This window comes from Rhamphochromis longiceps, linkage group LG7, assembly GCF_057381845.1.
Source record: "Rhamphochromis longiceps isolate RC_006_pf linkage group LG7, R_longiceps_female_GT1.1, whole genome shotgun sequence".
NCBI classification, from domain to species: Eukaryota; Metazoa; Chordata; class Actinopteri; order Cichliformes; family Cichlidae; genus Rhamphochromis; species Rhamphochromis longiceps.
Genome location: NC_140563.1, coordinates 65,808,877 through 65,822,017, shown reverse-complemented (window position 1 = coordinate 65,822,017; position 13,141 = coordinate 65,808,877). Strand labels below are relative to the sequence as shown.

At 41.4% G+C, this 13,141-nt stretch overlaps 1 protein-coding gene across 1 annotated transcript; it reads right to left on the bottom strand.

Annotated features, from left to right (window-relative positions):
- Window positions 1-1,920: 1,920 nt before the first annotated feature.
- On the bottom strand, window positions 1,921-10,659 carry cdk10 (cyclin dependent kinase 10). The gene is made up of 13 exons (XM_085414853.1): window positions 10,466-10,659; window positions 9,397-9,469; window positions 9,230-9,301; window positions 8,982-9,084; window positions 7,234-7,315; window positions 6,977-7,044; window positions 6,679-6,731; window positions 5,073-5,142; window positions 4,823-4,882; window positions 4,325-4,448; window positions 3,796-3,935; window positions 3,600-3,652; window positions 1,921-3,503 (listed from the first exon to the last, which is right to left on the bottom strand). Exons 1-13 carry the CDS (start codon window positions 10,553-10,555, stop codon window positions 3,409-3,411), a joined length of 1,083 nt encoding a protein of 360 aa, XP_085270979.1. The 5' UTR covers window positions 10,556-10,659; the 3' UTR covers window positions 1,921-3,408.
- Between the last annotated feature and the right edge of the window lie 2,482 nt (window positions 10,660-13,141).

Below are 13,141 nucleotides of genomic sequence, written 5' to 3'. Positions count from 1 at the left end.
TTAACGGATCTGCCCGCAGCCCCATCCTGTCACACATTTCAAAGAATTTGCAGCACGATGAAACAAAAAAATACCAGAAGTGGAGCAGTCAGTTTTCTGATTTTATTTAAATTTACACAGAGTCAACTTTGAGGCCACTGTTCATTTACTGCAGTCATTTGAGCTGTTCCTTCTAAGGAAAATCTTCAAGATTCTGATAAAAACTCCTTCCTTTTACATTTACATCAATCTCATATCTATACAGCAAATGTCAAGCTATAATCACAAGACTGGAAAGACCTAGAGCACAGGTGTCGAACTCCAGGCCTCGAGAGCCGGTGTCCTGCAGGTTTTAGTTTTAGTCCTTGACACAACACAGCTGATTTAAATGGCCAAATTACTTCCTTAACATGTGTTGAAGTTCTCCAGAAGCCTGGTAATGAACTAATCATGTGATTCAGGTGTGTTGACCCAGGGTGACATATAAAACCTGCAAGTCACCGGCTCTCGAGGCCTGGAGTTGGACACCCCTGACCTAGAGCAACCACCTCATTAGCTAAAAGTAGCTTGGAAATGAAGTCCAGTCCTAATCAGCTCCATACAACAAACATCATATGCACTGACAAATTTCATGAAGCAAAACACTGTCTTAATGGCTCAGTCACACTAGATTAAAAATAGTGCAGAATGTTTTCAGAAGACCAGGAAGCTCTGGATAACCACTTTCGATTGCAGTGCTTGCATGGATTGCCTTGTGGGAGGCAACTTATGCAATCTGTTTATGTAGATGATTCACCATTTTCACCAGTTTGCTGCAGTTTATTATTGATGTTTTATTGCCATCTTGACGTATGAAGTCGCTTTGAAGACGCGGTTGACTGCGAGTGGTTACCATCTTGAAGCAACTTTTGAAATAGTTGCAAGTTCACTGTGTATGGTTGTGCGGTGGTCTCCAGCCCACTGTTTTCCTTGGTGTGACTCAGGGCTGATCAGGTAACTTAGCAGTCCATTTTCTTTCTTTTTTTTACTTCATCAGCCACTATTACCAACCAACCATCACCAGAGTCCTGTATCACAGCTAAATTACAGCTAGCTAGCTAACTATATCTTCCTTGTCAGTATAGTCCAACTATAATTCATATAAGTAGAAAAGCTATTTGACTAGCTTTACAATTTATTCCACAGCTTAAGTGATTGATGTATAATGTAAAATGGCACCAAGTATGTAATAGCACAAAGCAGCCTACATGGGGTAAACTTTGTGCTTATTGCACATACTAAGACAAGCGGTACAGCTGCTACATCATATCACAGTTTTGGCCCTGCTGGCCCGTGCTGCATGCTAACACAGAGCTCCTTAATGTCTACCAAGCAAAATCAAGCATTCAATATTTTACTCAAGGACACTTGGACAGGACACACTGTCTTTGTCAATGGAAAATTGTATTTAGTAGTCAGTATAATCTTTTAGTGATATAAGTTTGCTTATGGTAGGATGCTGTTTGTAGTTATTTGTATTAGGAAATGTTTAACCATGTATACTTAGAAGCATATAATTAATTGTGTAGTGACAGGATGTGTGCACCCCAGGAATGCACCCCCACGTCCTGGGAGCATGAGAGCTCGTACCTTGTCTTATTGCTTTACGGTAGGATTAACGTAGCTATGTCTGTTTTAGTTTAAGTGCTTCTTTACATATAGATGAACTGTTGGACTTTCCAGACCAGCAGGTTAAGGGAAGTTGTTTATGGGGCCACACTCTGACCCCACACACACACATACACACACATACGCTCAATGGAGTATAAAATAAAGACCGGGGCAGTTCTCTCACTGGAGTCTCTTAGAGTGGAGGCTGCCCTTGCTAGCAAGAAGTTCTGTGTGTTTCTCTTCTCTGAGTCTTTACTGAAGAAGTGTTTTAGAACATTTTCCCTAACAGTCTTCCAGCTGTGAGGATCAAACCTGAGATGATCTTTATTGTGCATCAAAGACTTTAAAGGCAGATATTCTTAAATTAATCCTAAATTCATCAACAAGAACAACATGGAGGCTATAAAGCTGTAGACAGCACTCAAGCAAAGACCCCAAAGCTCCTGGTCACAGAGCTGCAGAGATAATTATAACAGCACATCCACAGACTGATGTGTAATGTGTCAGGGTGTACACTATAGCACTACATTCACTGCTGGCAAAAATAGGAAAGCGAGGCCTCATGCTTAATCTCATAATTACAAGAAAAGGTCACCACTATCTGAGAAGACAAAGTGTTACACAGTCACAACATCCAGCTTTTATCTCCTTGGTTTGATAGAGTGAGGGATATTATTGATGTCAGTGAGCAAAAGGACATTATTATAACAAGACAGCTTTTGTCCATCACAGGACCATTGCTGTCTGTGAGCATATATAAAATAGTGGCTAATGCTGTATGGATTATTTTGTCATTTTTAGATAGTGTTCACATATTCATGAGATCAGAATGGATTAAATGGCTATTCTGTCTTATTTTTATATTTTTATACACTGTTCCTGTTCCAGACATTTATTAAACTTTATTAGATTCAAATTAAACATTGTCAAAGTTTTCAATAAGAATATGCCAAAAGCTCAGGCTTCAAGCTGCTCTCAAAAGGGATATTTAAGATGTCAGAGAGGGACTATCCCCTATATGTTAGTCTAAGGCACAGCCAGCTTTTCAGGCCGTCTGTTAATGAAGGAAAGGCCAATCAGAGGACAGCTGCCTTAACTCTTTCCTCCTTGGATGCCTACTATGGGTAAACACTTGTTTTTTCTTTTTTGAACTCAGTGCTTTCTGTCATATTTTAAGGGCTGTGTGTGAATCAGAAGTTAATGAGGTTGATCGCCACCTATATAGCTTACTAAGGCTACTCACACCACATATTATATATATTGAGGTGTCATTAACGGTACAGAGAAGGTTGTCAAATGTTTTTACAGGTGAAAGAGTTAAAAGGCAGAGGAATTAAAACAGCTTGTTTCTGATAGAGGATGAACTGAGAGGATACACAAGGATGATTTTGAACTGTGAACCATGCAAAGCTACTCTAGAATTTGCGATTATGAAGTTTCTTCTCGTAACTGTAGCATCTTACTTGCCGTTGGAAATGATAACTCAGACACAAAATCTAAAATGGGGCCGTTTCTCTTTCTTTGATGAATGTGCTGTGCTCTCAGACCACACCGTTGGATCCACAGAGCAGGTTGTACTTCCAGCCTTTTCTTGACTGCTTGCTGTAGACTCTGTGTTCCTGTTTTTAACAGTCCAGCAATAAGTTTGTCTGACTTTGTTTCACTACAGCTGTGCTGAAGCTGATTCTGGTTTGGACTAGCTCAAAGCTCCACAGTAAAAGCTCTTCATGACTGTGGCCATTTTCCCACCAGAGATGTGCCTGTAAGTTCAGTGTTTCTTCACACTTTGCTCCTCTTCGAGTGGCTCTCTGCTGGAGGAGCCGCTCGCTTGTTGCGATGGTGAGGGAATGTCGGCATCAGCTCTGGTTCGCAGGCTGGAAAGAGAAGCACAGAGGCACACAGAATGACTCACGGCAGGTCGGAGGACAGACAGACGTCAGCTTGTGCATATCCGCAATCTTTATACTCACGTAGAGGTTTCTCTTTGAAGTACGAACTCTCCAAGCAATCTTTAGCAGTAGCTCTGAGAATCAGGAAAAATACAAGAAGTTAGTGATGCCTCGTATGCAAATTCATGAGACTCCTTCATTTTTCCCACAAAAAAAGCTTAGCTTTATCAGAGCTGTAGTCTAGATTCCAGCCAGAAACCAGTAGAGCTAAATGTACCTGCGCTGGGGGTTGTACATGAAGAGCAGGTTAAGCAGTCTGTGTCCAGCATCAGACAGCCAGGTGAATTTGTTCTTCAGGTTGTTGTATGGCTGCTTCCTCAGGCTGTACTGACCGATGAGGGGAAGCTGAGAGAAACCCTGTAACACACACAACAGATCTCATTTCTCAGCTTTGTGCAGACTGCAACCTATTTTAGACTAAACGAATAACTGAGGATTTGTATCAATGTCACATGTCTAGATATTAGAGTATTAGATGGAAAGTCGGTTCTTGTAGTTGGAGGCAGAAGAAGGAAAGACCTGAGTGATTTTACCAAGAACCAAACACTGAGACAGTAAGGCTTTTGAGTTGTGCCAATCATCGGCTGCTTTTACCTTGTTTTCCCTTAATGGGTTTAATGTTGCTGAACTTGTTGATGGCATACAAAAAAGTAGAAATATATCAGTTTAAGACTGCTTTAGCAATAAAAGCTAAATGCATCCAATTCAATAGTTTAACATCAGACAGTGTGAAAGCTGAGTCTTACCGGCCAGATGTTTTCATTGGGTGTTCCCAGCAGCTGAACGATCAGGTCGACCTGCTGGATCTCAGAGGTTCCAGGCAGCAGAGGTTTGTGGGCAAGCAGCTCAGCCAGGATACAGCCCACTGCCCTGTAAAGGAAACACCACGTCTGGATTTAATTTCCTGACGGATCCTCAAGGGATATGAGGCCTTTTCCCTTTGGCGCAGAATTTATTAACTTAGGACAATTATACATATCATATTCTGTTTAATTTTGTTTCTTCTACTGGCAGACCACGTTTTTTAGTATGAGGGTAAACAAAGCTTCAACAAAAATAAGCACAGCCTCCATAAAGAGAGTGCTTTGATAGTACAGCTGTAATTACTATCCTATAATTAAAGTTTCCTAAAGAGATTATGATAAGAACGCAGTGTAGGTAGAGTGGTTAAAAGCTGGTTATTAGATGCTTCCTTGTGCAGTATACTGATCCTAAGCGTATAGATTTCACATGTATTTCCTCACCACATGTCCAGAGCCGTAGTCTGAGTCTTCGTCCCTAGGAGGAGCTCTGGTGCTCTATACCTGCACGAAGGAGAGCATATTAGGATAGTGGCCCGAGGTAATGGAGCTAATAAGGGAGGATTATTGTGAGGGGATTACAAGGGAGTTTCCACTGAGGCTGCACCAGCACAGCAACACAAGGGTTATATGCAGGACACAACACCCACACAGAATACCTCAAATGAGTTAGACTAACTGGGTAAACACTCACCACAGCGTAACTACTCGTGGTGTCATGGGTTGCTGAGGAATGCCGTACATCCGGGCCAGACCAAAATCAGCTGTGTGCAGAAAATAACGAGTACTGATCAGTTCAACATCAAGTAATCTGATTTTATCTGATTTCAATTTATTTTTTATGGGTAATCAAAGGTAGAATGTCTAAATATCACTTCTCCTGATTACAGTGGGATTAAACAGCAGAAAAGTGCACAATGTTAGGGAGGCAGTTTTAATGTTGTGTCTGAGAGTCCAACACCATTCGGGAACAAGTCTGGCTTATGCTAGGCTATGCGAGCCAAGCTATGGCAACGGTTGTATAAGGATCGAATGTGTCGTAGCAATGGGCCAGACACCCCATACTTCTGAAGCACCTCCCACAGGACACTCCGAGGGACACAGTCGAATGCCTTCTCCAAGTCCATAAAACAGATGTAGGCTGGCTGGGCAAACTCCCATGACCCATCAAGTATCCTTGAGAGGATAAAGAGCTGGTCCAGTGTTCAACAACTGGGACAGAAACCTCATTGTTCCTGTATCTGAGGCTCGACTAACGGATGGACTCTCCATCCCAGCACCCTGGTATAGACTTTCCTGGGGATGCTGAGGAACTATAGGGGGATGAAGACCCCCCTATAGTTGGAGCACACACTCCGTTCTCTCTTCTTGAAGATGGGAACCACCACCCCGATTTGCTAATCTAGAGGTAATGCCCCTGATCTCCACACAACATTATAGAGGCGTGTCAACCAAGACCGCCGTACAACATCCAGAGTCGCCTGACGTTTTGCTAGAATCTCTTTTTGGAGTCCGTAAGCCATTTCAGGTTTGTTTATTTATTTAGTATGTATTTAGAGTACCAAATCACATCAGAAGTTCCCTCAAGGGACCTATTATTTGGTAAAGAAACCTGCAATAATAATATATTTAGATAATGTCTATATTAGAAAAATGTTTTCTACCATCAGTTCATTAATCAACAGTTAAAACTTTGTTGTCTAGTAAAATTTAGATAAATAAAATAATCTGACATTTGAGTCGGCAAATACACTTAGAGGCCACTTTTTTAAGAACACCTTGTTATTACTGGGTTGGACCCCCTATTTCCCTTCAGAGCTGACATAAATCTAGCTGTGTGATGGAACTAGAATTAATTCCTTAATTCTAGTTCTCTTCTTCATTCTCTGTAAACTCCACAGATGGTTGTGTGGGAAATTCCCAGTAGATCACCAGTTTCTGAAAAATACCCAGACCAGCATGGCACCAACAACAATACATCATTAAAATTGTCTTTCTTCCCCATTATGGTGCCTGATTTTAACCCAGCAGGCCATCTTAAACTTGTCTACACAATTTTTAAAAAAAGACCTGTTATTACAGTTTTCCTTAAAACTGACAATGAAAAAAGTGTGTGTGTGTTTCTTTTTTAAATCATGGTGGCAACAACACTGATAGATAAAAAAAACACTTCAGCCATCACTGTCAATGTGTGACAGGTCAAAGTTCAGCAGTGGCAGGGTTTGGGAGGCATGTCAGTAGGAGTATAAGGTGATTACAGTAAAAGCTGCAGAAGAGATATGATAACAGAGGTGACTCACCAATCTTTACGCAGCCTTTGTCTGTCATCAGCAGATTAGACACCTTCAGGTCTCTAATAACAAGATTAGAGGAAGATCATTATGCAGCACAGCTCTGCTTTAACTCGTCCTGCAGCAGGAGCATGTCTTTTCTCTTGGAAGATTTGTTCAGGCTTAGTCAAGCTGAATGGAGAGAGTCAGTAAATAGCTTCTTGCCTTTCACCTCAGACTATGAGGTAATTAAAATGTCAAATTTTAAACAATTATGATAATAACAAATTAAAACTTCAGCTGGTCCTCGTAATGGTGTGAGACCAACCTGTGAATAATGAAGTTGTGGTGGAGATACTCCAAACCTCTAAGCAACTGGAGAACGATGCACTTAACCTGGAACACAACAAAACAGAAAAAAAAAAAAAATGGAATAACTGGTTGCATCAACTTCTACTGTACATGAATATGGAGGCCATGTAAAAAGCAAAACATCCATTTTTACACTCACATGCAGACACAAGAAAATAATAGCAATCACTTTAGGTAGAAATGAACTTGCAGGAATGTATGAGTTTGATTTACCTGCGCCTCTGAGAATGGCGTCTGCATGTTTTCCAGCAGACTGGCCAGATCTTGTTCACAGTAACTCATCACCAGAAATAGGCTGAAAAGATCCAAAAAGATTAAGAAAGTTTATGTTAGACAGTAAAACAATTAAATTAAATCCAATTTTATGTATACAGCGCCAAATCACAACCACAGTCGATTCAGGCGACTAAGGTCACAAAAACTGGGGAAACAAACAATGAGGATAATTCCTTATCTATATTATACCGGCTACACACCAGTTTAACCACCTGAGCTTAAGTCGAAGTTTTAGTTAAATCAGTGGCATCTTTCAGACATGAGTCTTCTTTTTTCAGGGACCTGATACAAAGTGAACATAAACTCAAACTGTACCAATGTCGTAGACCCTTCAAAAACAAGCAGACTTTTAGGATGAAATGTGCTGGACGCACAACGTGACTTTCTTTGGACTGCTGGTTTGTGTGTGTGACCACAGTCCAGCAGATTTCTATACCACCGCTCTGAAGTACGAAGCAGGATTTGGTAATCAGCAAGTTAACATCAGATTTAACCCTGGGTGTTCATTTATACTAAGGTGGTTTCCTTCTTACCTGGTTACATTGCCATGATAACTTATTCTGCAAGATCTTCATATACAAAACCAGAGCCTACCGACCAATCTCTTTTCGTCACCATCTTAGAGAGCTAGACTTTTTTGCACAAATAATAAAGGTGTCCAAAGTGTTTAGAGCAGGGGTGCCCAATCCCGGTCCTCGAGAGCTACCATCCTGCAGCTTTTAGATGCATCCTTGTTCCCACACACCCAAATCAAATGAATGGCTTGTTATCAGGCCTTTGCCAAACACGATGGCATGCTGAAGAGGTAATCAAACCATTTGATTCAGCTGTGTTGGAGTTGGGATGCATCTAAAAGCTGCAGGATAGTAGCTCTCGAGGACTGGGATTGGGCAGCCCTGGTTTAGAGACTGTCTAATGTTTTTGTCTTTCCTTGAAGAGCAACAATAAGAAAAACAGACCGTTCACAAGAAAACGTATTACTCATTTTTATTCTTTTAGACTTTTTTAAAGCTATTTTGTTATTCTGTGTAAGCCTTAACACAGAAAGAAAATCCCAAAACAGGCAACTAAGTCTTGTGCTTGATAAAATTATATTAAATTTGTAAGTAAAGCTTCTTACTGGTTTTAACTCATTGACACAGAATCTATAAAGTGACACAGTTAATGAATCCTGCGTAACTAAGTCCTAATGGTCACTCAAAGCAATTTCCCCTGGAAGCCAGATTCACACATTAATATAATGATTTTTCTGTCATACCCACTCACAGCCCTTCCTGAGTGGGTCCTGGGTATTTCCATCTCTTTCTGGTGTTATAGTTTCTCTTTGTTTGTAAGATAGTTCATTCTGCTGCCAGCAGTCATGTCCATGTTTGTTATTTGTTACATGCCACGACACTACTCCCTTTCATGTGACTGTGAAAATGAGAAACATTGAATTCATCAGCTTAGCCTCATTAAAAAAGTCAAAGTAAGTGAAACATGATTTTTTTTTTTTTAAATTGCTGGCTATGCTGAACTGGTTTGGCACCACAGGGCCCAGGCATAGTTAAAAATATGAGTAAAGAGCAGCTGATGCAACTGGCCCCAAAGGCCACACATTGCAAGATCAACAGAAGCAACAATAAGACTAGTATCAGATCAATCTATATACTAAAGCATTTATTGTGGGTGTGTCCGTGCAGTACCTTTCTAGCTGAGTGCCGACAACCACCTCTTTCAGCTCCACTATGTTGGGATGTCTCAGCCTCAGCAGCAGTGTGATCTCTCTGAGGCTGCTGATGGGGACCCCTGACAGATGAGGAACAGATGTCACCGATCTTTTCAGTTGATGGTGGTGCAAAAATGTGATTTTTTAAAATTACATCTAGTTGTATGAATAAAGCTCTCGATCAGAGATACCCATAAAAAAAAATAAAGCATGCGATGGTCTCACCATCTTTCTCTGCGTCCATTCGCACCTTTTTCAGGGCAACAATCTCATCTGACTTGGTGTCGCGGGCACGATCTGCATTGAGAAAAGGGAATTGATTATTTACAGAGCATGTCACGTGGACAAACTGAAGTGTTAGTCCTCAGTATTTCCTCTGCTGTCTAACTTACACACAATGCCATATGTTCCTTCTCCTATTCGGTTGAGTTTCTCAAACTCTCTGACACTTCTGCAGCTCCCAAACTGAAGAGAGAAAAACAAGATAAAGAAACTGGGACTCAGTGAACACGTCACAGCCTTCAGTCCTGTCAAAGGAAGCAGTTTTTACGGTTTTTAACGGATAAATGGATTGGTACTTCTCTACTCTGTCTTTGTGCTTTCTTGCTACAAGCCTCATTCAACCATTCACCTAACCATTCATTCACACATTCACACTCTGATGAATGCATCAGGAGCAATTGAGGTTCAGTATTTTGCCCAAGGATATTTCTACAACCATTCATGAAGTGTGAAAATCCTTTAGATTTAATGATGCTCAACTAAAATAATTAACAAGAGACAAGTCAAGGGAGCTCCCACTGACTATCAAACCACACTGAGTCAACAAGAAGAATTGACTTTCAGGGCACTTTACCATTATCTATATGGGACAGGACGTTAAACAAAACAAAACCCCCACAAATTAACTAAAAGCCAACAGGCATTAGACGGCCATTCTTGGATGTCTTGTGATCACTTTTTCAACCAGACTCGAGCTCCTAAAAGGCATCCTGGATGCCGGGGGAATCACTGGAGGAGGTGGATTTGGGTGCTTGAACTTGGAGGCTTATGTGCCATTTGAACTAAGTAATGAGATTGGCTGCTGCTGGAGACAAACAAGGCAACAATGTGCGCAGACTTCACCTTTAAAGGCGCCTCGCTAATTAATCAATTACGTCTATGCACACATAAGCGGTTTATTTACCGATAAAGTCTAGATGGGGAGCATGCTGCATGCAGCTAGCGTTTAGTTAGCATTATTCAGTTTCAGGGCTAAAGTATCGTAAATACTGACTGAAAGAAAGCTCTACAGTGAACTTTATTATTTTAAATGTATGCCGGTTTTTTTAACAGAAGAGTTAGACTTGTAAAGTTGTGTCAGTTGGTATTCTGTATGTAAAATATCGTGGCTGATGGCAGAGTATAATTAAACAACCACGGTCATGAACGGACCCACACGGAAGGAGCTCGTTCTCTTACCCTGTAATTTTGAGGCACTGTGAAAGTTTTATTGTCCTTAAGAGACTTCAGCTTTATGGGGTCCGGTTCGTCCTCTCCAGCCGCGTCCATTGTTTTATTTAAATGCAGTTTTTGGACTAAAATAAGTCCCGAAGAGAGCACATCTACAAACAGCAGCACCTCATTCAGCCGCCATTGAGGTTTGTTTTGGTAAGGGGAGGACAACCAACAGCTTTCCCGGAGTTTGTGAACGGCTTCTGCGTCCCATACCTGGACCGATACCTGTCAATTCCGGAAAAAAATCATTTTTGGAAAACTGTAAAACAAGGGGGAAAATGAAATAATTGACATTTAAAGAAAAACAGGCCACATACAGCCATCAAGAAACGTACAAAATATTAGTGAATTAAATATGCTATTTATCACATTTCTATTACTGTAAACTCAACATTTTTGCTAAATGTTACTTTGATAAAGCGGCAATACTATCTGATGATTGCCCTTTTATTATAATATATAGTTTTAAAACTATATTTTATATTAAAAAAAATATCTACATTGAAATATATTTATATAGAAAAACTGACTGAATGCTGTATTTCAGGACAGTGAACAATGCCGAAAATAGGCCTTTGGAGGTAGACTACACTTTATGACTGGACAACATACAGAGGTCTTTTAAAAACTATATTATTTTTTGTGGTGGATGCCCAGAAATGTTTTATACACTCAACAAAAATATAAACGCAACACCTTTGTTACTGCTCCCATTCCCCATGGGATGGACGTAGAGACCTAAAATTCATTCCAGATACACAATATAACCATCCCTCCCAAACAGTGGTCACAAATCAGTCCAAATGTGTGGTAGTGGGCACATCTGCTATATTGAGATAATCCATCCCACCTCACAGGTGTGCCACATCAGGATGCTGATCTGACATCATGAGTAGTGCACAGGTGTACCTCAGACTGCCCACAACAAAAGGCCACCCTGGAATGTGCAGTTTTTTGCGCTATTGGGGGTCTGGGGACCCAGAACCGGTCAGTATCTGGTGTGACCACCATTTGCCTCATGCAGTGCAACACATCGTCGCATGGAGTCTATCAGATTGTCAATTGTGGCCTGTGGAATGTTGGTCCACTCCACTTCAATGGCTGTGCGAGGTTGTTGGATATTCGTGGGAACTGGTACACGCTGTCGTATACGCCGGTCAAGCACATCCCGAACATGCTCAATGGGTGACGTGTCCGGTGAGTATGCTGGCCATGCAAGAACTGGGACATTCTCAGCTGCCATCTGCCCTGAACAATGTGAACCATGATTCATCCGTGAAGCGCACACCTCTCCAACGTGCCAGACGCCATCGAATGTGAGCATTTGCCCACACAAGTCTGTTACGGCGACGAGCTGGAGTCAGGTCAAGACCCCGATGACGACGACGGGCATGCAGTTGAGCGTCCCTGAGACGGTTTCTGACAGTTTGTGCAGAAATTGTTTGGTTGTGCAAACCAATTGTTCCAGCAGCTGTCTGGGTGGCTGGTCTCAGACGATCTTGGAGGTGAACCTGCTGGATGTGGAGGTCCTGGGCTGGTGTGGTTACACGAGGTCTGCGGTTGTGAGGCCGGTTGGATGTGCTGCCATATTCTCTGAAACGGCTGTGGAGACGGCTTATGGTTGAGAAATGAACATTCAATGCACGGGCGACAGATCTGGTTGACATTCCTGCTGTCAGCATGCCAATTGCACGCTCCCTCATTGCTTGTGGCATCTGTGGCATTTTGCTGTGAGACAAAACTGCACATTCCAGGGTGGCCTTTTGTTGTGGGCAGTCTGAGGTACACCTGTGCACTACTCATGATGTCAGATCAGCATCCTGATGTGGCACACCTGTGAGGTGGGATGGATTATCTCAATATAGCAGATGTGCCCACTACCACACATTTGGACTGATTTGTGACCACTGTTTGGGAGGGATGGTTATATTGTGTATCTGGAATGAATTTTAGGTCTCTACGTCCATCCCATGGGGAATGGGAGCAAAAACAAAAGTGTTGCGTTTATATTTTTGTTGAGTGTACATACAGGGAAAAACAATTGATTAATAAATATTTTGGGATGTGAATGAATGAATTATAAATTATTACAGAATAAACAGATTAACTCTCCTTCACAACAACAGTGTCACAAGATGAGGATGGGGGACCCATGGATACACAATCTAATATCATCATGTTGGTATTGTTCCTGGATCAATAAAACTAATGTTGGCCCATGTTCAATACTGCAGGTGGCCAATCATATTGTAATGATATCATATTTTTTACGTTGTGGAAACACAATCACACCACACACCAATCCGTAACTCTAACCCTATCAGATAGACCAAGCCCAGACACCCTGCAGAGGAAGATAATTTCCTCCACAGGTTAAAAATAAGCCTATTATATCCAGTAAACTTTGAACTGTTGGGAGTTTCCAGTCCCTGGCCAGTTGCGTGTGTTGGTAGTAATCCAGTCTTCTCAAGCTTGGCATGAGTAGCAGATTCCAAGATATCCTGGCCTTTAGTCCTTTGTCTAGGTCAAGACTTTTTCCACTTTCAATTAACAAACCAATTGTGTCTTTTTCCATTACACACTGTATTGTAAATACCCATATCTCTACTTCTACAACAAGATAACCCAGAAGTGCATTAG

Bases quoted from the DNA above. Each gene is read 5' to 3' on its own strand.
- cdk10 (XM_085414853.1), bottom strand. From the start codon at position 10,555: ATGGACGCGGCTGGAGAGGACGAACCGGACCCCATAAAGCTGAAGTCT. The intron at 9,470-10,465 runs GTAAGAGAACGA...TTCTCTCTTCAG, and splicing joins CAGTGCCTCAAAATTACAGG to TTTGGGAGCTGCAGAAGTGT. The intron at 9,085-9,229 runs GTGAGACCATCG...CTCATCTGTCAG, and splicing joins AATGGACGCAGAGAAAGATG to GGGTCCCCATCAGCAGCCTC.